Source organism: Chelonoidis abingdonii, chromosome 6 (genome assembly GCF_003597395.2).
Source record: "Chelonoidis abingdonii isolate Lonesome George chromosome 6, CheloAbing_2.0, whole genome shotgun sequence".
Taxonomy (NCBI): domain Eukaryota; kingdom Metazoa; phylum Chordata; order Testudines; family Testudinidae; genus Chelonoidis; species Chelonoidis abingdonii.
In genome coordinates, this window is record NC_133774.1 from 61,906,463 (window position 1) to 61,930,788 (window position 24,326).

General features: G+C 37.4%; 1 protein-coding gene across 5 annotated transcripts in view; it reads right to left on the reverse strand.

Annotated features, from left to right (window-relative positions):
* Positions 1 to 24,326, reverse strand: part of KIAA0825 (KIAA0825 ortholog) — a 435,282-nt gene that overhangs the window by 291,810 nt on the left and 119,146 nt on the right. For all 5 annotated transcript variants that reach the window (XM_075067089.1, XM_075067085.1, XM_075067086.1 and 2 more), the window contains 2 exons: positions 21,260 to 21,428; positions 15,991 to 16,666 (listed from right to left, as the gene is read on the reverse strand). In XM_075067089.1, the coding sequence (XP_074923190.1) occupies positions 15,991 to 16,666; positions 21,260 to 21,428 (845 nt within the window). The remainder of the gene's footprint in view (positions 1 to 15,990; positions 16,667 to 21,259; positions 21,429 to 24,326) is intronic.

Genomic DNA, 24,326 nt, shown 5'->3' on the forward strand with positions numbered 1-24,326 from the left:
TAAATTACTACAAACAGTGCAAGCAGTTTTCTATACACAGTACTTAAGAATTATAAAAATCATCTTCATTACTGCATACTAGCATTTTTTAACAGTTTAATTTGGATAAGTTACAAGATACATCCAAATCACACAGATATAATTACTGCAAACCCAAGAAGCTATAAAATGTTCCCATCCAAATCCCTTTGACCCTGCTAATGTCTGTTCCTTGTTTATCTAAGGCAAACATTGTTTGTACTGTGCATTTGTTATAGAATACGAAAAAAAGAAAGGAAATCCCTTAACAGTTGTTATTGATTCCAGCATTTATGGACAGAGAGTTAAGTGCTGTTTACAAAATAGAACAGATGCAGACGCTGACAAAAAGGTAAACAATTGTTGCATGGCTTACTGCCAGAGTCTGAGATGATATATTAAACTCCAAGTGAAGCACATTTCCCCTATGGATTACACTTATTGCCACTTCATTTCCTGTGCGCTCTGTCTCTCTCCTGCTCTGCCTGGCACTAAGCTATTTCTAGTTCTTCAGTGACCTCTGAGGCCTAGTGCTACCTCACACAGCCATTAGTGAAGGGAATTGCATGTGTCTGACATGGCCTGAAACCAATTATTTGATATTTTCTTCTGAATGATGCCCAACTCTGTTGGGAATGAGCAATCATGAAATAATTTACCTCCTGATTTAATTTTTTCCTGCACAAATTAGTTGTAGTCTGACCTGGCTATACACAGCTGCCTGTGACAAATCTCTGTCTTATCAAGATTATACTTGAAATGATGAAGGGGGGTGGAGGGAGGAGGCTGAATAGAATAGGTTGGGGAATCCCGCTTTAAAAAAGGCATTGACAAGTTTATCAGATATACTGATCACGTGTACTCTCTGCTGATTGAAACTGACAGAACCATAAAGAACTATCAGCACAGCAGAGGAAACCACATGGACGCAAACAGTTATCAGAGTGTTTACATTTTTTTTTTAAACATCTATCCACTTTTCAGTTCCCTTTAGTTCCACTGAAACCTTGGGATGCCAGCAAAATCTCATAAAAAATAACCCCCCCCCCCACCAATTTCTGACTAAAGACTACACTGTGCTTATTTTTTATCCTTAGGTCATTTCTTTTGGCCACAGATCTGAAGAAAGCATATATTTGCCTATCACTCATCAGCCTAGATGTGTGACTTTTATAATTCTTTATTCTGTACATCCTTACTGTGTATAAGTCACAGGATCCTAGTGAAGTGAGGATTTCAACTTATCTATAAACATGGACAGTATACATAAATTTGCATACGTTTAATTAGAAGAGCATGTCTGACATAGAAACAGAGATGTCACTGCCAACTATAAACGACATCAGTAAAGACTATAAAAGTTTCTTTAAAGAGATTTGCTAAACATGAAGCTTTAATCAACTCTACTCCATAATGCCTTCTCAATAAAATGAAATAAGATTGTCTTTTCATTCATGAAAACTAGTTCAACATTAGATATTAGATACTGAATGCTGGCATTCAGTGTAGAAATCTATCAAGATAAAATGTTCATACAAATTGAAGTATAGTCCAGTGCTATATATACTGGACTAGGAGCCAGGAGTTCTAATCATGACTCTGATGCTAATTTTGTATATCAATTTTATTTATAAAATAAAGATAATACCTACCTATCTCATAGGCCTGTTAAAAGGATTAGAAAACATTTATAAAGTATTAGGAAAGTGAAAAGTGCTCAATAATAATTATACATCACAGAAAAATGACAGCTCTGTTGTTAAAGTTGAGTTGAGCATGCATTGATTGTGGGAATTCAAATCTCTTTGCTATATGTCCCAAAACTCACAGCACTTACTCTTGGAGTACAGAATGAATATTTCTGATAATTCACAAGTAAATCAATGAATTGGTTTATGAATTAAAATTAATTAATAATGGATCTTTCACAAAATTAGCATCGAGTGTGAGATCATTTTTCTTCTTAACAATCTTACTAATGGAATAACACAGATTCTTCTAAATATCCATATATTTAGAACTATCTGAAAACTTTTGCATAAACTACATTTGCAGAGTTTTGTGTGGTTTTTTAAAGTATTAGTGGTAATATTTTGCTGCTGCTTTTCACAATTAAAAGCATCTCCTTCAGCAGAAGCTAACAAAAATGTTCTGCTTCAGAGAATTCCATAAAGAACTGCCCTGTTTCAAAATGTTGCCATTTCCAATTGTTCTTAGTGTGACTAAGGCAACATGGTGCCCTTAGCAAATATAGCCACAGCCTCCATTCACCTGTTCTTCAAAATTCTCTTCTTTGCCTTTTGGGATTACAGGAAGCCACCATCCTCCCTGAAGGCAGTTAGACTTTGCTCACATTGGGAACATTAGAACAGGCCTTTTGAAAGAAGGCATCACAACTGAGTGAAGTATATCGCCTCATTTTCATTGAGAACAATGGATGGCAGCTAATCTGTCTCTAAAGGAAAACTCAATGCCACCAGGTTTGTCACACTTTATAATTTCACAAATATGTCATCTAAAACTGGTGGATTTTGGCCAGTTTTGCTTATAAATTATTCCAAAAATTAGGCTGATGATACTGAACTGTAATTTGAATAGAAGTCACGATCAAAAGTAGTCCATAGAATATCAGGGTTGGAAGGGACCTCAGGAGGTCATCTGTCCAAGCCCCTGCTTAAAGCAAGACCAATGCCCAGACAGATTTTTGCCCCAGATCCCTAAATGGCCCCCTCAAGGATTGAACTCACAACCCTGGCTTTAGCAGGCCAATGCTCAAATCACTGAGCTATCCCTCCCTATACATTAATGAACTCTAAATTACTTTAAAACATGCACATTTAAAACAAAACTGCCAATCTCCTTTCAATCCTTTGTTAAATTCATTCAAAATGGAATAGCCCAGCATGACAGCTGTTGCATTACAGAGGAAACCTATATTAAAATTAAACTGTTAGGAACTTTCAGCCAATAAAGAGATTCAATAGGGTGCTCATCATTCCTTTGTGTTGTCTATATACGATATTTGGTGGTCCCTACATAATAGATGAAAGTGATCCCATCACTGTTTTCTTTTTGGAAATTCCGAGACGTAACAAAAACAAACAATGACACCTTTTATTCTAATACAGCAGAATGCAACTCAAAATGGAGGGATATTTACTCCACCCCTGGTAAGTAATTTTCAATTTCCTTCCTCTTGCTATTTCATAACCTTACTTGGGCAGAACCACCACAGTTCTTATAAGTATTTTTGGAAATAATATATACAAATTAGAAATGTATGTAGGCATTCATAATGTGGGCATTCAATTTTAAGATTTGCTGGAACAACAGGATTGCTCACTGGAAATCTATAAAGCCCTTACAATGTTGCATATAAAAAGTTAGATTATAGTCATATCTTTGTATGGTGGATTTATGTGCACAACAGCAGTTTCACACTGAGATGAGAGTATAGTCTTAAAACATCTCTCTATATATGAACTAAAAATCCTTCCTGTAGTCTCATTATGGAAGAAGTTGAACTTTCCCAGTAGGGAAGGATAGTTTACCTAAAGCTGTTTGAAATTTACAAGGTTTTAACTGACTGATGCAATTAACACACAGTCAAAGATATTGAGAGCAGAAAAGACCTGTCAGGATTATAAGTTGTGACTCCCAGCATCTTGCAGGTTTACCACTCTCATTCCTATTCTAGAGCATCTAAATTGATGGTGACTCTCTGATCCACTCTATCTCATCACACTTTCTGTAGAAGTACACAAGTTATCTATGTAACCCACTAGTCAGCATGTCCTCCTGTGTACTAGAACCACAAATGTTAGCCTGTTACAGCTCTCAGCTAGAGAGAGACTAGTAAATTGCATGCTTCTAGACCAGTGGTCCCCGCCATGGCACGCGCCGGGGCATTTATGGGCGCCCGCCTAGTGCCCAGCAGGGGAGAGAAGCCGCGGTCCCATGCCTGTCGGGGACAGAGAACTCCGGGGCTGCAGGCTACGAGTGCCGGTGTTCTCTGTCCCCGGCAGCTGCGGGGCCCTCCTAGTGCCCACCAGGGGCCCTGTGCCTGCTGGGGACAGAGTACTCCGAGGCTGCAGGCTGCGGGTGCCAATGTTCTCTGTCCTCCCGGCTTCTCTCTGCACTGCCCAGAACTGGTGCCAAAAAACCCCCAAAAAACAAAAACAAAACAAAACGCTCTGACTCTGCAGAATGGATGGAATGCTGCTCCACAGCATGTGCTGCCCCAGGGCACGTGCTTGCTCCACTGGTGCCTGGAGCAGGCCCTGTAACCGTTGGCGCCCACCACACTCTTCTGAAAACATGAATGTGCTACTGGCCACAAAAAGGTTGGGGACCACTGTTCTAGACAGATGAAGGTCTTCCTGAGCATCTGAGGACCACAGCAACCCAAATCCCACACATGTCCACAATTGTGTGACTGGTGGACACCATTTTGGAGAATACTGGGGATTGAACCATGCCCTTCCAGATTTAAGAGCATGAATTGATACATTCTGAGCTAAAAAACATGCTCTGTAGGTAGGGCTGTAACAGACTTATAGCCTCTGTAGATCAGACACATAGGGGAACATCCACTCCTGACACCCACAGTTAGATCAGCAAGTAATATAAAAAAGGGTTTAAAATAAACCTAAAACTTTATTTTAAAAAAATTAATTTACCATGTATTAAAAGCACTTGACTGAAGACAATGTATTTTTGCATTTTCACACTTTGGTCAATGTGAGAAACAGAAGCATATGCTAACTGAACATATGACATCCTTTTTGTTGATGTGTCAATTTTAAATAAATGTGATTTTTTTTGCAAGACAGCAATACTTTGTGACTAAAATAAATTGAATTTATCTTTTAAAAATGACACATTTCCTATGTTTATGTGATTAATAATAAAGGGGATAAACAAAATGTTCCAAACCTTAACAGTATCTCAGCAAGGAATACCTAATTCAGTTGTGCTCAGGAGATGGTAGACATACCTGTTGAAAAGAGTCATGTAATAATTTTCTGTCCAAATATACCATAGGAGTCTCTTTAAGGGAACTTCTTTAAAGTCTGTCTTCTCTCATCTTTCATAGTTCAACCTGATTTCCTTCATATAACTATATATTCCCAAAGAAAGAAAGCCTAATTTAATAATCCTATCTCAACTTCTTTGTCTCTCTCTCTCTATTTTTTTTTTTATTATTAAAGAGTACTACAGTATATAAATTTCAAACTGACCTCTGACCACTCAAGCAAAATCAGACTGATGAGTAAATCACTTGAATCCTTTATACTTGGGAGAAGAATGCAATACTTAGGGGGCATGGTGAGTTAAACGTTCTTTTCACCCTTAGGAAAAACACCCAGGTGTGCTAAGGAAGCATTTAGAGGAAGATAATTAGTTTGCTAACTGTAGATATTTTGAAACAAAAAAAAATTAAAATTATATCTCCTTCAACCTCTATAGAATTCAGACAACTGATTCAGGGGCTTGAAAGACAGACATAACATTTAGTATCTTCATCATTACACACAAGTATAGCAGACATCATACAAAATAAAATTGCATTGCTAATTACACAGTGCAAATAATTTTGAATTCAAATTAGCTATAGCCTATAATTTTTTCAAGTAAATCAAAACAAATATAACAGTAATAAGAACCTGAATATAGACATCTTTTCATTATGACAAGAGGTCAGTAATGAGATTTCCCACTGTCAGTCTTCACATTATGTGCTTAATAAGTGATTTGAAGCAACAGCTCCAAAAAGCAGGAAAGAATTGAGGCATGCTACCAGCTTTGAAATTCTGCCAACTAAGAATTCAGTAACTTAACTACTGTTATCTTACTCCTTACTACAAGCTTAAAAAGTAACAGGCTTAATGCTTTTGTAATCTTTAAGGAAATGTTGCACTCCCACTAGAAACACACTTGTGATTCTATGGTATTATGTTCATGTGGCCTTTAAAAGAATATTTCTCTTTTTGCTTATAAACTTCAACTCTGTATATTAAAACAGATGATTTCATTTTCCTCTCAGAATTACACATTGTTTTCATTTAAGATAACTGTGTGGAAAAAACAAATACCCTACTTCCAAGGATAAGAATAAACATGTGACAAAGAGCCCACAAAACACAATTTTTCCTGCATTAAATGTAAAGACAATTAGTCACTATTTTGTTCTCCTTGGGCAACAGGATTTGTTTTCTGCTGTCAAAATCCTATATATTTTCCAAGGAACAAAGACAGATGCAGAAATCAGCATCAGACTTTGTGCACCTATTGTTTTCCTATTACAACTATCAACCAATGCTTTGTGCCGCCTTCATTAAATGGATGCTAAATATTACCTGTTGAAGAGTCTGACTCTGAATGCTAATTCACCTACCAGTACAAAATTAAGATACATAAATAAAGAAAACTAAGCATCTGATTTACTGAGGCAATGGAAAACTACCATTTTACTGCTAATTTCTTTGTTCTAGCACAAAATTGATTGCTTTATCTAAAAGTCACTTGTTTAGTTCAGTCTAGTTCAGAAAAAGTGTTGAATCTTATTGAAGCAAGTGGAACTACTCATATGCTTAACGTTGTTTATATGCTCAAGTGCTTTGGGACACTAATTAGTTTAAAATATTAATGGTTGAATTTGAAAAAAAATTAAAAACACATTTTCTGATATTTAAAAACCCAGAACTTTATAATCAAGCTATAGTACCACTCTACTTAACCTTCACTAATGGCCTGTATGTTTCCCCATACAGGTTACACACCCAAAGGAGAATAGAAATAGCAAGAGTTTTAATTCACAGCTTTTTTCCTCCTAATTTTTCCCTTTGCCCACTCCTCCTATGTAAGTCACTGGGGATCCAGCTTCCTATACCCATGGACTACCACACACTATATGGATGTTGGGGGGTCCTTAAAATGCGAGGGCCCTTTGTACATATGCTCTATTCATCCCAACAGTCCTTGTGGTTTTGTATAGCCTCCTGTAGCACTGCTTCTACACATGCTGCTAGGTGCCCTACAAACAATCACTCTAGTTGGGTTATGTTCTTCTCCCCATACCTCAAATAAAGGCTTGCTGACAATATGCTATATATGGTAAAACCCAAAAACTTTTAAAATTAATTTATGTGCTTATGTCTATGCTCCTTAGTATGGAGACATATTTAGACAATATTAAAGTTTCTACACTTCTGCATGAAACAGAATTTCTTAGCTTATTTTTTCTGTTCTTGGTGATAAACTATGGCAGCTGAGATCAAAATAGTCCATGACAAAAATAAAAAACAAACAAAACAAAACAATCTGTTTTCTTATAGAGTGCCCAAAAGCCTTTGATACCAAAACTTAGTTGTACTAGTATCACACAAGAACTTGTGAAGAAAAGGAGATCCTATACAAGACCCATAATTTGAGACAGTACTATTCTTTTCAGGCTGATTTTTTTTCTTTTTCTTTTTAAAATCTTCAGCTTCCTTACAAAATTTGAGGGGGGAGGAAGAAACCCCCACACACCACACTACACCCATACGTTCATTTTGAGACACAAAAATTCAAAACTCCCCAAATGTAGCTTGATTATGACAACTTTTGGTGACAAAGAACTATAAAATTGTTTTAACAAACGAGACACACCAGACACAAAATTTTCAAGTGTATTTGGTGCCTAAGGCTTAGGTACACACACCCATATTTAGACACCTAAATAAAAGTGTCTTATGTTCAGAGATGCAGAGAGACCACAGACCGCTTTGACTTCAGTTAAAGACTCCGGTATTCAGCATCTCTGGAAATCAGAAAACTTTTATTTAAGTGGTAACTTTGGGCATCCAAGTTTGAAATTTTGTCTGTATTAAATACTAATTACTTTGCCTATTTTCAAAACAAATGGAGATACTGGAGAAGAAGAATGGGCTGAGCATGCAAACTTTGCCATTTTCTTTGGGTGTCAGAGAAAACTGATCTCAAGAATGCTTCTGGAGATTAAACTGATTGCAACACCATTGTAAATTCATGTGAATTACTACAGTTATTTTAGAGAGTCACACACAGCAATGTGGAACATGTTTGTTCACTGTATATCAAGTTACATCTGTATGTCTAATTAAAAAAACATACTTCATCTACATTTGTAACATATTAGTTGAATAGCAAATCACATTGCTCATTGTTAAATGAAAGAACTTTCATAATAAATGAAACAGGATAGATTTCCTGGCATTTGAGCATTTAAAATCTCAAAACTGTGTAACAGCTTTTCTGAGTTTTCCCAGTAAAAAAGAGTTCTAGGAATATAAGAAGTTCCATGCTCCTAAAATTGAATTGGGAATAGTGGCCAGGAGATAGAATAAAGGCAAGAGAATGAGAGCCAAGTAGCCGGGCGAATAATGGAGAGGCATAATAGTGGCTTCCTCATGAAGATTGTGTTGAGATCTTAAAACAGAATTACAATATCTACATTTCATACTTAAACATTTAGTCTCCAAAATTTAACATGCTACTCTTCACAGGCCAATCAACTGAATTTGCCCTAGTACATTCTCAGTTTGAGATTTCCCGAGATTCTAATGAGGGTTTGGGTTTTTTAGGTTCCCAACAGATATACAATCATACTCATCACAAACTCCAAACTTCACACACAGACCACTCTCATAAATGCTTAGGGACAGAAAACTTAAAATATTATTTTCCAAATTAATCATACCCTAATTCATTGTTGGAAATGTCAGGAACTATCCAGTTCACCCAGCTACTTCTGCTTTCCAACTGTCCCTCACTATATCCCAGATCAGCTCCTCACATACAGCCCCATCTCTGGAGACCCATGGAAGCAGGTTGGGCAGCAGAAAGTATAGGGATAAACTGGAGTGTTCAGAGGACCTAGAGGTAAGCAAGCCTTTTGGGAAGGTAAAAGGATAAGTGAGCTGGTCTCAGGAAGCTGCAGTGCTGAAGAGTTAAGCAGGCAGTAAGATGGGGGCTCAGAGTGTAAATGGAAATGGCACAAGGCAGAGTATTTGGGATGAACACAGTATCAATATATGTGTCAGACATTAGCGCATTCAAATTTGGCTCACCATGATGCTGCTGCCGCAAACAGCAACAGTATGGGAGAATTGAAGGACTTAGCAAGACTGTCGAGATCAAGGGTGTGGCCATGATGGTTACAGTCAGGAAATTAATAGAGTAATGAAGTTGCATTAGGGTTTGAGTAGGGCTATGGGGGAACAGAAGGAAAAGCAGACTGTGAAAAGAAAACCTGCGGTGTCTGGGGAAGCAGAGCTGAGTAAGGTATCTAGCTTAACATTTTTTGTAAACAAAGGAACTGGAGAACAGATTCAAAAGGTAAAAAGTATGATCCAAATTTAATAGACTTACTGCAATTATTTTTTAAAAGTATCATATTAGAAATCTAGGGGAAGAGTCAGGGTAGAGGGCAGGAACAGGGGGGAACAAAATTGAGTAAGAAGCCAGGATGACCTGGGATAAACAACACCTCCCCGCATTAGATACTAAAATGTGTTAGGAAACATAATATTTGGTTTTAATATTTTAACGTTGACAACATTTTAAGGAGCATATTTTTAACGCAGAAAGATTGAAGCAACATTGTTACAAAACTCAAATATAATGAATTATTTTATTATTGATGCTTTTCTTAGCTCACCTTTCTGAAGTTTCTTTGATTAAACAATAATTCATATTTTTAAAAAGCTATTTATTGATCATTTTCAAACTAATATTTCTAAAAGCAGGTTTAAGTTTCTTTAGGGATTTTTTTTCTTCTCTTGACCTATAGTTTAACATACGGGAGACAGGAACATTGTATTGGGGTATCCAAGGAAATGAGACAGCACCATGTTGTCTAAAAATCTCAAATTTGAATGCAGCCCAAGCAGCAAGAGCTTGGTGCTACATCATTCAAGTCAACGGGAATTTTGCCACTGACTTCAATGGGAGCAGGATCAAGCCATAATACAGCTGCACCTACCTTCCCTAGAGATGGTGACCAGAGACTTCAACCCACAAAAGAATGCTTGATTTCAGTTCCCATTCCTCTAACATTTCTCTCAAACCACGCTCACCTGCTTCATGGATAATGGGGGAAGAGAAGTCCATTACAATATTTTGCAGTATATTCAGTGTATGAAAGCAAAATTGATAAACTATTATTTCACAAATCATCATATATGAAATATCTGAAAGTTTTATAAATATTTTAAAGCTTGTTATAGCTTGCCTTTATTTTCCAGACAGAAGCAGTCCATCTATATTAAATTTTGCAAGGTTCTAGAGCAGTTTCATTATTTTCTATTTTTTTTCTTCCCCTTTTTTTCACTCCTATACGGTAGGATCAATTACTATAGTTCCTATCAAAATCACATTTCCCTCAGGGCGTACTTAGTAAATAAAAACAAGAGTCCCAATTGAATATCCTAGATTAAATTATCCTGGTGGTTTGAAATGTGCTGGTTTGGGGGTTCCCAGAGGGCAGAGGCAGCTTGCAGCAAAACCACAGGAAACACATTGGTAGAACTGTCACTCAGCTGAGAAAGCAGTGAATTTTTTCTCTCCCCTGCCTCCCTCCATTCTTAGTGACTGTGATCTTTCCATGTCAAAATGAAGGTCATTGCCAAGGCAACCTGGTACAGCTATACATTCCTTGACATATGGATAAATGGAGAATTTTGCTCCCAGTGTCAGTGGTGAGAGAGTGATGTCCTAGGCCCTAACTAAGATTTAAATATGAGCTCTCAATAGTAAAGTCCACTTAGAAACTAAGGGCTTGTCTACGCTTTTTGGTAACTACCAAAAAAGGCTGTTCTAGCAAAAGAGGGTCTACATAGAGGTTTGACATGAATGGAGGCACAAGCCCTGCAACCAGCTGATGCCTTTCTTATAGTCTTTGGCAGCCAGGGAGCCACTGGCATACATAATTATTGTTCATCTGGTGAAAATGATTTGGGAGTTTGTATGCGGGTTGACAATCATCAGGGAAAAGAGGGTTTGGGGGCAGTTCCAGCAGCTTTTCTCAGGGCCAAAGTTCATGAGTGAATTTTTAACTTTCTCGGAACCCAACTAGGAATGAAGGGAATGGAGCAGACCCAAGCCAATTACTGGTGTTTTGTGGCAGGTGTCCAGTGAAGGTACTCATTCTAGGGTACAGTTCCCTGATAAACTAGCATTAGAAGTGAACGTAGGGGAAAATACCCCCTAATGAAGCTGAGGAAGTGGGGCTGGGACTCCAATGTTTGGTACACCAGGAAGACAACTCCTTTTCCAGAGCTTCCTTAGCCCTCATACAAGGGGAGGAGATGGAGTGGGAAGGGGTGCTGTCCACTCCAAACACTTGCAAACAATTAAGACAAGAATGGACCTGCCAGGTATTTCCCAGATGACTTAATAAAGTCATAGCCAAATGAAGCCATATCCCTTGTATGGCCAGGACAATAAAAATTCCAGTATATCTATTCTAGTAACTTTTCAGGAGTAAACAAGTCCTAAGACCCACTTAAATTGATTTGATCAACTCTTAAAACACAGTGGACAATGAAATCCCCCTTCAACAAGAAAAAAAAACCTTGTAGTTTTGCCTTCACATCAGGTGTTTTACTCTGGACTGCTGACTGTGAATACAGAGTATCATTCTTATTTACCAGTGTCCACCTGATAAACTCAGACTGCTAAGGAATCACAATTGAGCTGAGAGGACATAGGGAGTGGGTTCCCACAGGGATCTGTCCTGTATTTGATTCTATTTAATATCTTCATAAATTATTTGGATAATGGCAGAGAGAGTACACTCAAACTCTGAGGACAATACCACACTGGGAGGTGTTACAAGCACTTTGGAGGACAGGATTAGAATTAAAAATGATCTTGGCACACTGGAGAAATGGTCTGAAATAAATAGGCTGAAATTAAACAAGGACAAATGCAAAGTACTGCACTTAGGAAGAAATAATCAATTGCACAAATATAAAATGGGAAATGATTGCTGAAGAAATAACAATGCAGAAAAGGATCTGGGGGTTAAAGCAGATCACAAACTAAATGAGTATTGCGTACAGTTTTGGACATCACACTTTGGGGAAAATGTGGACAAATTGGAGGAAGTCCAGAGAAGAGCAACAAAAATTATCGAAGGTCTAGAAAAAATGCCCTATGAGGGAAGACTGAAAAAATTGTGTTTGTTTAGTCTGGAGAAGAGAAAATTGAGGGGGACACATTAACAGTCTTCAACTACATAAAAGAGGAGGGTGATAAATTGTTCTCCTTAACCACTGAGGTGGTCTTAAATTGCAGCAAGGGAGACTTAAATTAGACATTTGGAAAAACTTCCTAACTGTGAAGAACAAATTACCTACGGAGGCTGTGCAATCTCCATCACTGGGGCTCTTCAAGAATTGGCCGGACAAACGTCTGTCAGGGATGGTCTAGATAATACTTAGTACTGTCTAAGTACAGGAGGCTGGATTAGAAAACCTACTGAGGTTCCTTCCAGTCCTACATATATATTGTTCTATGTTGTAGACTAGTGCTCACCAACCTGGATCGATCCTGGAGCCTCTGCCAGTCGATCGCGATCTCCGGCAGCGCAGTGGGGCTCAGGCAGACTGCCTGCCTGCCCTGGCCCCATGCCTCTCCTGGAAGTGGCTGGCATGTCTCTGTGGCCCCTGGGAGTGGGGAGGTAGGCAGCTCCGCATGCTGCCACTGCCCCCACACCCTCAGCGCCAACTCCACAGCTCCCATTGACAGGGAACTGTGGCCAATGAGAGCTGCGGGGGCAGCACCTGCAGCCCTGGGGGATAGGGAGTGGGTCTTCACACGGTGCCCACGCCTTCAGCTTCCATTGGCCGTAGTTCCCAGTCAATAGGAGCTATAGGGGTGGCGTTTGTGGGCAGGTGCAGCAGCAGCAGCATTACGCGGACCCACCTGCTGCTCCTCCCACCAGGGGATGCAGAGACATGCCAGCCAGTTCTGGGAGCGGCTTTGGGCCAGGGCAGGCAGGCAGCCTGCCTTAGCCCCACTGTGCCACTGACTGGGAGCCACCTGTGGTAACTGCCTCTCAGCCAGAGCCTGTACCTTGCACCCCAACACTCTGCCCCAGCCCAGAGCTCCCTGCTGCACCTAAACTCCCTTGCAGAGCTTGCACCCCTCACCCCCTCCTTCACCCCAACCCCCAGCCCCAGCCTAGAGTCCCCTCCCACACTCCAAACCCCTCAGCCCCAGCCCAGAGCCTGTACCCCCTCCAGCACTCCAACCCCTTGCCTCAGCCCGGTGAAAGCAAGTGAGGGCGGGGGAAAGTGAGCGATGGAGGGAGGGGAGAATGGAATGAGCAGGGCAGGACCTCGGGGGAGGGGTGGGGTAGATCTTGGGTTGATCTTAAATTCAGAAAGTGATCTTGTGGATAAAAAGGTTGGAGAATATTGTTCTAGACAAACTGCTGTTACAGAAGCTTGATGTCTGCCTAAGAAACTTTCAGGCAATGCGCATTACAGACTATGATGTAATGTATATGAACATGACAGTCTGTAGGAACAAATAAATGCACTCATGCATGCAATCAGCATATTCATTTTATGGGTTGAGGTGCTGGCAATGGTCAATATTGTGTTCATACTAGCTATTTACATGCGAGGGCTTGAGTATGGGCCCCCATGAACGTTATCTGGAGTAGTCAAAACAGGTTATTTAGTTAATAGCAAATTAATAGTAAATAATGAAAACAGACATTTATTTCAATATATTTTCTCAAAAACAGTATTACATTTAAAAGCCTCCAACTTTCACCTGAATGTTGGATTGCTTAATGTTCATGTCCCTGGATGATTTCCTCAGCTGCCCATTCTATTCCTACGACATTTTCAAGTGTCTTCATTGGGTTAACACTGGAGAACTAGTGTTTTCTTACACAAAAAATTCCCATACAACCCAGAAAAGTCTCACATCATCTTTATTCTACAATGAGGATAACAGTCTACACCATAACCATGGCCTCTGATTTTGCACCTGCAAAAAAAACAAAACAAAACATAAATCTATATTGTATGCAAACAAACAGCTGTGTGTACATTTCTGTAGACACAACCACTTTCACATACATTTTGCAGGTGCAAAATTGAAGGCTGCAGCCCAAAATATGACCTTTACCATCTTTTCAACAATCTCTGCTCTTGGGTTTTATGGAAAGTTAGTATAACAGCTACAAAGCAGAATACCAAGATTTGCTTTTAAGTATTTTATGTACCTTTTTTTTTTTAAATTAACAGAAGAATACAGTAACAAAAATGATCCTGATGAATGCACTGGCACTAAGATATCTAAGGGAAACTTTCACAGCAAACAAAATGAATTTAAAATAGAGCAAATAAAAAATTTAAGCAGAACAGAAAGGATATTACCGCTATTCACTACAGTATGCATTTTCACAGATTAATGCAAATCTGGGCTATTTTAATCTCGCTCTGCCTCAGTTTTCTCAAATACGAAAAGGTGTTTGAGATCTATGGATTAAAAACTGAGTTACTCAAGTGCTAGATATATTTATTCACTCTCTACAAAGCAGAGCTAGGGTCATCATCCTTGTTTGTTGCTCTTATTGTGTAACCTCTTTGAATTTCTCCACTGGCTTACCTTCTGCTAAGCACTCCAAATTCAAACTTCCTTTCACAGCTCGACATTACTTTGCCTCTACCTACTTAACCACCCTTTTCCTGTCTCCCATTGCCCCTTCACTCCATCAGTAATGTCAGTTTATCACATGACTATCTGCATGCTTTCTTCTGTACTGCCTCCTAATCCATGTTCCAGACTTCCTTTACTCATCCACAAAGCCCCTATCTTCTCCATATTTCAGTCTCTTTTGAAGAAGCTCTTCTGTCTTTCTACCAACTGAGTTTCTATTTGATTTAGACTAACATGAAAATTGATTTAAAAAAAAAATGAACATAGCCTTATTTTGTTGAGAGCTGGTGAACCACTCCCTGGAACATAGCACTTTTTGTTATACCTCTTTCCCCAAGCTCCATCTGTTTGTTTGTATGTCTATCGTAAGACTGTGAGCACTCTATTCCTTCTTGTCTCTCTAGAAAATACTTAGCCTGCTGTGGATGCTATTGTAAACAAATACATAATAATTCCTACATACAATACCACTCTACAACTGTGCATGGCATGCCTGTACACAACTTCTCTACCAATTACATAGTAAGAGTTTTCATTTTATATAATTGCATTTTTTAAACCTTCAGTACTCCCTTTGAGAATAAGGTTATCAGATTCACCAATAGTGAAACAAGTATATAAAGTATTTAATGTCAACAGTGGGATCCTCTTTACTGTTGTAAGTTTCTTTTGAAAAACATGAAACCAATTACCAGTACAGTAATTTATATCAATTTAAAAAGCATTGGAAATATATTTTAAAAAAACCAAATAAGATGTTTTTAGAGACAGTCTGTATACTAAACCTTTCACACCAGTTATGTGGGATTTAGTGTAAACTATTTTATAATTAAATGCATTGAGATGTGTTGCTGCAGTCTAATTTTTAAATGTTTCATTTCAGTCCATTCAAAGCAACTCTGGGGAATAGAGTGGGTTTTTTTCCTGTCTAGATTCAATAATTTGTAATCCCATACCTACTAGCACAATCTATGGAAGTTATAATTTTAGTTTTTTAAATATTCCAACAGGAGAGTATTACCCAATGGTAATATACTGCAGCTTTGTATATATGGCTATAAAATAATGTTCAATTTTAAAATGTTGGGGTCATACTTCTGATATCTTCAATAATTCAGCTACATGAATACTGTTAAAAGCATCAAACTAGAATGGGTAATTTCATGCCTCTCTGTCTTCATGGGAAATAATCAACCAAAAGAGAGAATATGGTAGTATAAACAAGATATATAAAAATCTAACTAAAATGAACATAAAAATGCCACTAACCCAAAGCATGAACTGTTCCTCTCTGCTTCTTTGAAATCTTGCTTGTCTTAATTATATGTAGAGCATTTTCTTTGAACTGCAGTTCACAAAGTCTTTCAAGAAGAATTGTTATTTCTTCTGTGATGGTATCCAGATAAGTTTCATTAATAAACATCAGTGCTGAGGAAGGATCTATAGTACCACTTAGTATACACAAATCCTCTTTTATCATTGTGCATAGTGTAGGTATTGAACTTTGGTAACCATGAACCACCTTATCAAAGTTTGTTTCTCCACAGCTAGATAGAACACAGTTCTGCAGAAGCTCAGAAACCAATTTATTCTGCATGTTTTGATACTTGGTTAGAACTTCTGATTCTGGATATAGAAACAAAAGGTGTTGTATGCATTGAGTTTTAAACTGCATTTGCTGTTTTAAAGTAGCAGTATTTGTTTCATGAGGACTCTGAAGTCTATTTACTAAGAAACGTCGAAGGTGCAATCTCACATCATCCCAAACAGACTTGATATTCATAGATGAATCATCCTCAATGGCATGAAGGGAAGCTCTGGAATTTAACTCAAAAGATGTCCCACTTGGAGTACATGGAAATGAGACCCCACACTGACTGGAGAGATCCAGAAGAAAGTGTAGTATCATTTCTTCTTGATTTTGTTCATTCCTCAGCAAGCTTTGCTAATAATGGTAAATTATATAATATTTAGAGATGTTGCATTAATAACTCTATTTACAAAATTAACTTCATGTTAAAAGATGTACATTATTTTTAATTGCAAACTACAAAGTGATAATTTCTTACCAGTTAACTTGATTTCTCTGAGTCCCTTCGTGTTAGCCCAGCCATAGAATATAAATTCTCTTACCAATAAAGAGAAACAGGGAAAAAAGCACAGTTTTTCTGATGTCACTTTCTGTATAAAATGGCTGTCTGGTGACTTTGTTCAGTTAAAGATTCCCTAAGCAATGGCAATCACAAATAACAAACACACACAGGAAAACTTTCAGAAACTCAAACTCATTTTCATCAATACAATAAGGTATTGGAGTAACCAAGGACTTGGAGTAACCAAACCAACAGGTAAGAACATGCATCAGCATTCCCCTCTATGCCTTTCCAGACAGTTCTCATTCTAAAGACATAGGATAGATATCTAGAAAAACAAAGACTGATGAATCATACCACATAGGAACCACCTACTATTGGCAGAGACTGTAATATAAAATCTGTAATGACATGAAGCACGTAAGAACATCCATAGTATCGCTGGTAGAAATTTTTTAATTGAAATGTTTTTTTGATGAAAAATGACTTTTCAGAGAAAATTTTCATTTTGACAGAAATTTTCAAAGAAAAAAGTTCTGCTGTCTTTCTTAACTAGTAAACAAATGTTATTTCACTTAAAATTTTCATTTTCCAGTTAATTTTTAGTAAAAAATATTCAGCTCTCAGTTTTTGAAAACCAAATAGAAATTTTAGAAATTTGAATATTATATATATATATATATATATAGGCATTTTTCTATCAGCTATACCTCACAGTTCTAAAGGAAAAGCACCAACTCTCGTAGCTACCAGTTAAGCCTTGGCAGAAGATGGAGCCTTTTTACTCTGGTTAGCCCTTCCCGGAAAGCAAATGAGGAACAAGTCAAAATACTTAATGAGACTGGGGGTTGGGGGGGGGAGGCCGGGGAAAGGAGGGCAAATGATAACTATTGCTCATGACAAACTTGGTAGGAATTCATAAGATAGAAACCTTGTGCTTTCCATGTTCTCCTGACTCAGCACTAGGCATCATAAAGGCAGTTCTAAGGATAAATAAATCTTCCCAAGACCATCTTGAAGGACTCAAAGAGAGGATCTGCTACATTTAGCACCAGGATTAAGGTCCCATACGGCAAGGTGGGGGGCATCATGTACCTGTCCTGGCTAGATGCGGGCCAGGTGAAAAAAGGTGCCAGGTTGAAATTACATTTCAGCTATATCGGTAAAGGAGAAAGAAGGGAAGCAGGTACGGAGCTGATGAAGTAACAAGACTGGATGTATTGTTTTACTTCATCTGAAAAGGCCTGTAATGTCTAGTAGGATCAAAATACTGGTCTCATGGCTATTTAAGATACAATGAAACATATTACAACTAAAGGGTTCTGTTCTCCCACCATCAGCTCTTCTAATTGCACGGAGCCTAGCCCCTGGTTTGCGGTCTGTCCAACTTCCTCTAGTAAAGCTGGTTGAGAGTATTTCAGCGAACCATTATTTTTTGTCAGAAAATGCTGATTTGTCAAAACCAAAATTTTTTGTGAAAAAGGTCAGTTTTGATGAATTTCTCGTTTTCAAGCAATAGTTTTTAAGTTATTAAAATGTTCTGTTTTGACATTTTCTAAATGAAAAAATCTAATTTTGAGGTCAAAATGACATTTTGCTTCAAATGTAAGTTAATTTATAGTAAAAAAAAAAAAAAAAAAAGCTAAAAAGGAAGGTCAATATCAAAAAAGGACATTTTGATTGACCTGATCAAATTTATTTGAGGGATTTTCAGTTCACAGACGTTTCTAAGATATTGATGTTTTGCCCAATTTGGGATGGAAAGTTTTTTAGAAATCTTTAAATATTCTCATGAGAAGGGAAAACTGTTTTCTGCCCAGCTCTGCTCTAAAATGCTCCAATATGTAGAAGAAAATAAAAGCCCTGTCCTAACCTGGATAATTTTAATGGAAAGGATAGGCTACATCTTCACTGAAGAAAAAAAACTAAAAAACTAACCAGACAACATAACTTCTCAGCTGGTGGAGATAAGAAAACAATGAACAGGACAAACCAGCCAACCATGTGTGCTTATAAAGTGAGTGGCATCACAATAATTTCGCTTTTTTCCTCTCTCCATCTTCTTTCTTGCAGAATGATTTATATGCACTCTCTGGCCTGACATTAATGGAGCAAATATAGTGGATAAAACATAGCTACTAAAAGAAAGTCTGAGGGAATTAAGTTATACATTATATAAATGCACATGTATCTATGCATATTACATACACACATTATATATATTACATAATTATATGTGCACTCACACCTACACACCAAGTTTATTTTGTGTTATAATCTGTATTCTCTTACAATTTTGTGGCCCCCATGAGGCAAGTGCAAAACTTTGCAGACTCTTGTGATATCTTAATCAGAATCTTCAGTTTACTCTGCTGAAGTAACAAATTCCCATGGCTAGATTTATAGTATTTATGGATTTATTTTTGATAATGTATATTCAAATATGCTGTTCTAATAAAAAAAGAACAACAAAACTTTAACAGATGTCAAACCAGCCAATGAGATTCACTGCTTTGGAAGATGAATCCAAAACACCTTTGATGAATCATTGGTGCTGCTTTTGAAACTTAAGTGGGTCATTTTCAATTATAAAAAAACTACCTAAACTTAAACAGTGTTCAAAGCCTTTTGGAACTGAAATAATGCTTTAAAAAGAATCACCACGTCTTGCAGACAGCATCTTGGAGTTAGTACTCCTCAGAAAAGGGCCCTACAGCAGACTTTGAAGCTCTGAAAGCTTAGTTTACATTTTCAGAAATCTGTTTGAACAATGCCTATGTTAAGATATACTTTTGCATCTGAAAAATAAGCTTTAAAAACACCTGAAAAGATGCTGCAGGTGTGAGGTGTAAGAAGCATATCCAAAATGTTGGCACAAGATGCTACACGAGGTGTGAGGGATGGATTTTGTACCTACCATGTCCGTACCAAGATAGTGACAATAGGGTACTCAAAACATACACACATACAATAAGGTAAACAATAAGATTTTGTTATAAAAAAGTTGTGGTTCATTTAGCCAGGATATAATTTAATAAATGCATCCTCTTATTTAAGTGTTCATCTTTTAATTATTTAGAATTACTAGCTACTGGGTAGAGTGACTGAGATATTACATCACAGAAGGTGGTCAGACCTCACAAAAAAATTTTTAATACAACCATAAAGAATCACAGTCCCATCAAAATATGTAGTTGTGTTAACAGTGTGACATGCTTGCCAACAACATACTGTCATAGTTTGCACTATTCTTAAACTATTATATTGTTTTAGCATGTTAAAAATAAACAAAGGCCTTGACAGACCAATCCACATAAGTAATAGGAGCAATAATCAACATGGGTTTTGTCCTACAGAGGGTGGAGAATTACAATCCAGCATGATTAACAGTAAGATAATTAATTAAAAGCTTTCAAACAAGAAATTATTAAGTCAATTGAGTAATAAAATTCAATACATGCAAGTATTCACTTTGGATGTAAAAGATCAGATTGTAAAAACCAGACTTACATTGAACAGAACCTTACACCGCAAGTGGTTCCACTGAAGTCAATGGGACAATTTGCAACATACGATATTTCTCATGGAGTAAGAATATCATAATCTGGCACAAAAGTAAACCCCATGTGCCTTCCTACACTTCTAGTCTTATCTGTACAGTGAATGTGCTTGGATTTTTTTTGGAAAGAATGGGTGAGACAGGATGATAAAACGGTTCTCATTTGCTTTCTCCTAAGATTATTTCACAAAAAATGTATTCAACCCTCTATTTTTCTGTAGTATCAATGACTCTGCATCTTTCCTGGGGAAAAATCCTGCCCTCTTCTTTGTGGTGGGTCATGACTTGGCAAAATCAGTACAGTTCAACTGCATAAATAAAGGTGGGGGGAGGGGTAGCTTTTGGAGTCCCCGTCCTTGACACATTGCACCTCTGCTCCCTAAACCCAATGCACAGGTGTTTTTGGAAAGTCTGGCAAACTAGCAGCAGCAGCACTGGTGAATACATTATTATAAGTGAAGAATTTTTGACAAAGTGTTTTTCCATCAAAAAATATGAATTTGTTTCTCAAGTTCAGGATGGAATTTCTGGTTAGATGGAAGGAGAGAATATGAACCCTCAACTGGCCAGCAGCCCAGTGATTAGGGCACTCACCTGGAATGTGGAAAACCCAGCTTTAAGTCTCTGTTCTGCCTGATTCAGAGCAGGGACTTGAATCTGAGTCTCTCACATCCCAAGCGAGTCCCTAACCACTGGGATATAGTCTCTTTGGTTATTATTTACACCAAAAAAAGAGAGTAAAAGAAAAAGTTACTGACTCTTTTATTCAAATTCTGTTCTATATTCACTCTTGTGAAACTATAAAAGAATAAGAAAAAAAAAAAAATTAAAAAACTGTACAAGTATTTTTTTCCCAAATATATAAAGACTGTAGATTTTTTTTTACCAGAGTTTTAAGAAATTCGATCAAATCTCCATGAGGTGTAGAAGAAGGTTTGAGGGAACTGAAACTGCAGTTATTCAGCCAGTGAAGGCAGTCAGTTGTGTTTTGTAACAGCTCATCAGTACAAGTCTCATTTACTTCTGATTGTAGCTCTTTAAGGCATTGTTCCACACTAAAAACCAAATAAAAAAACAAGCATTGAAACTTTTTTCCATTATTTAAAAGATGAAAGTTTTTTATATAGCATATCTTTTCAAGAAAGGAAAATACTTTAAATTTACATAACATTAGAACATAACATGTCTGATACGAGGCTTAAAAGTATTCAGTCTGAATCTCCAGGACTAACATTTCTTAATGGAGTGGGAGTAAATCTACAGTAATTTGTCTTAGGACCAGAGTCCACCAGCCTTATTCAAACTAAGTAGCACTTTGATCCTCAAATATTCCCATATTTTTCAGTAAGACTACTTGCAAAGTAAGGCATTACTTAACATAAAACTGACTGGATTTCGCCCTTATGATTAATAGACTGTAAGCAGAATCAGCTACTGCATTCACAGCTAAATGTGACATTCTGCTTCTGCTTTACTGTAGCAGTTACTCACAGATCCGCTGACACCTCACCAAAAAACTTGAAAATAATTTTAGAGACATTTCTGCTGGTAAAGCAAATATTTTCTTTCCCTTTTCCTCACTAGAATATTTGAATGAAAAATATTTGTTTCTTAGGAGTTGATCTACTCCTGTTCCTTACGCTTACCTAAAATCATAACTTGTTTCTGACATCACAAATGCTTGGTGTGGAAATCATTAGGGTTTCAGGTTGAGAGAAAATAGCAGGAACAGTTGAACTCCTTAGGGCTGGTCTACACTATGGGGGGAAATCGATCTTAGATACGCAACTTCAGCTACATGAATAACGTAGCTGAAGTCGAATATCTAAGATCGGATTACTCACCCGTCCTCACCACGTGGGATCGATGCCCGCAGCTCCCCCTGTCGATTCCGGAACTCCGCTGGGGTTGGTGGAGTTCCAGAATCGATATAAGTGCATTCAGGGATCGATATATCGCGTCTAGATGAGATGCGATATATCGATCCCCGATCAATCAATTTTAACCCGCCGATACGGCGGGTAGTCTAGACGTAGCCTTAGAAACAAAGATTCTGTTTCCATGAAAATGTTCCCAGAACCAGAAAAAGGAGGAAAAGAAAGAAAAGTGTCTCTTAGAAATAACTTTCTGTTTCTATATTTTTTAATGTTTCCCTTGAGCATCTACTATTCTTTAATATAAAAATATTAAATATCAGTTAGATTTAAGTCTGACAAAATCAGAACTAGCAGTGGCATGGATCGATGGTGTTGTGGTTTAAAAAATTTGGGAAAATTAACCTTGTGGGTGTTCCAGGCCGCACAGTCCATATTCCCCAAATGAGAAGTGGGTACACCCAGGTTTACCCTGAATGACCTTATTGGTGTGGATCCAAGATCTATTTTATCAAAATAAGGGATGATTTTGATTATATACATGTTTTCAGTTTGGATATCTTTTTCTGATTCTGTTTATTTATTGCAAGTTTGTTTATTGCTGGTAAAGGATGTAAATGAATATTTAATCCTCTATTTCCTTACCGAATTAATTCAAATTACAGTAAGGTAATAATATTAGTTCTCAGTGAAAAGTTCATGCTACCAAACACACACATACCTTACTTGCTATGCTACTGGTCCCTATTTCACTTCTGTATTGAGTACCTATGGTTATTGGGTATTTAACAGGGGTTAGGGCAGCAAAGTGCATATACTAGCAGATGGAGCGTTCAATCCCACATATATGAAAACTCTTTTGTTAGATTTAATTTTATTAATATTTAAAGTTAGTCATCAGTTGCTAATGGTTTTTGGAGAGACAGTAAAAACCGGAGCAAGCACACGTTCTCCCCCAGGTACTGATACATGGTGTGTATCAGGAGGTGCCCCCAAGTGGGGGAGGCAATTCAGAGGTAAATGGGGACAAAGTCTGTAGTCATTAGGTAGCCAATTAAAGGGAAAAAAAGTTTTCTAAATACTGTAACCAGAAATAAGGTGTATTCATAATAGAACTTTGAAGTTGCACTGAGAGCAATCATCACTAAGCTACTGTGTTAACAAACATATATTACACACACAAAACCTGGTCATTCAAATGTAACCAGTACAATTATATTCCTAACCCTTCAATCTGTCCATGTAACCCCCATTTTGAACTCTTTCATTGGCTTCCACTTCAAGACCCTACATACATACCTCTGGTCTTTGCCACTGACTTTATCTCTTATCTTCATTCTCCAAGGGCTGCCTCACTCTTTCAATGATTTAAAGGTTAGTGGTTTGTCTATTTTCTACTTCAACATCCAAATTTGGAAAAGTGTTAAAGTGTAAAGAGAAAAAGAATGAATCTCTCTACTATTTCAAAACTTCCACAACTTACAAAAGTTACTGTGATTTGACTGCTCTGTAACTTTTTAAAAGTTGAAAATTTTTTAAATGTTGCAGTTTCATATTTTCCTTTTGCCACTTGGTAACCAAAAGTTCAGCAACTTTTAAAAAGTTAGAGAGCAGGAAAAGGAAAGAAAGGAAAAACAAACAAAAAATTAGGTATCATTTACTTTATTGCAGCAGTTTTCAACCTTTTTTCATTTGTGGAACCCTAAAAATTTTTGAATGGAGGTGCAGACCCCTTTGGAAATCTTAGACATACACTGCAGACCCCAGGGCTCCACAGGCCACAGTTGAAAACCACTGTTCTATGGTAACGACAACCTTCCATGGACGCCTTGTGACATGACACCGCATATTCATCATCATATCATTATAGAATAATGGCATAATTATGATGCATTTTGTACAAGATGGGTCATGTAAGGTGTCATTGGAAAAGTTATGATTTGCTGGATATGATTATCCTATTTATATGCATATATCATTTTTGTATCTGAATTTATGAATATTGATTATGGATCTGTATTTCAAATGGGCTTATTCTGGAAAACACCCACAGGTAGCCTTTCAGGTACAACAATGAAG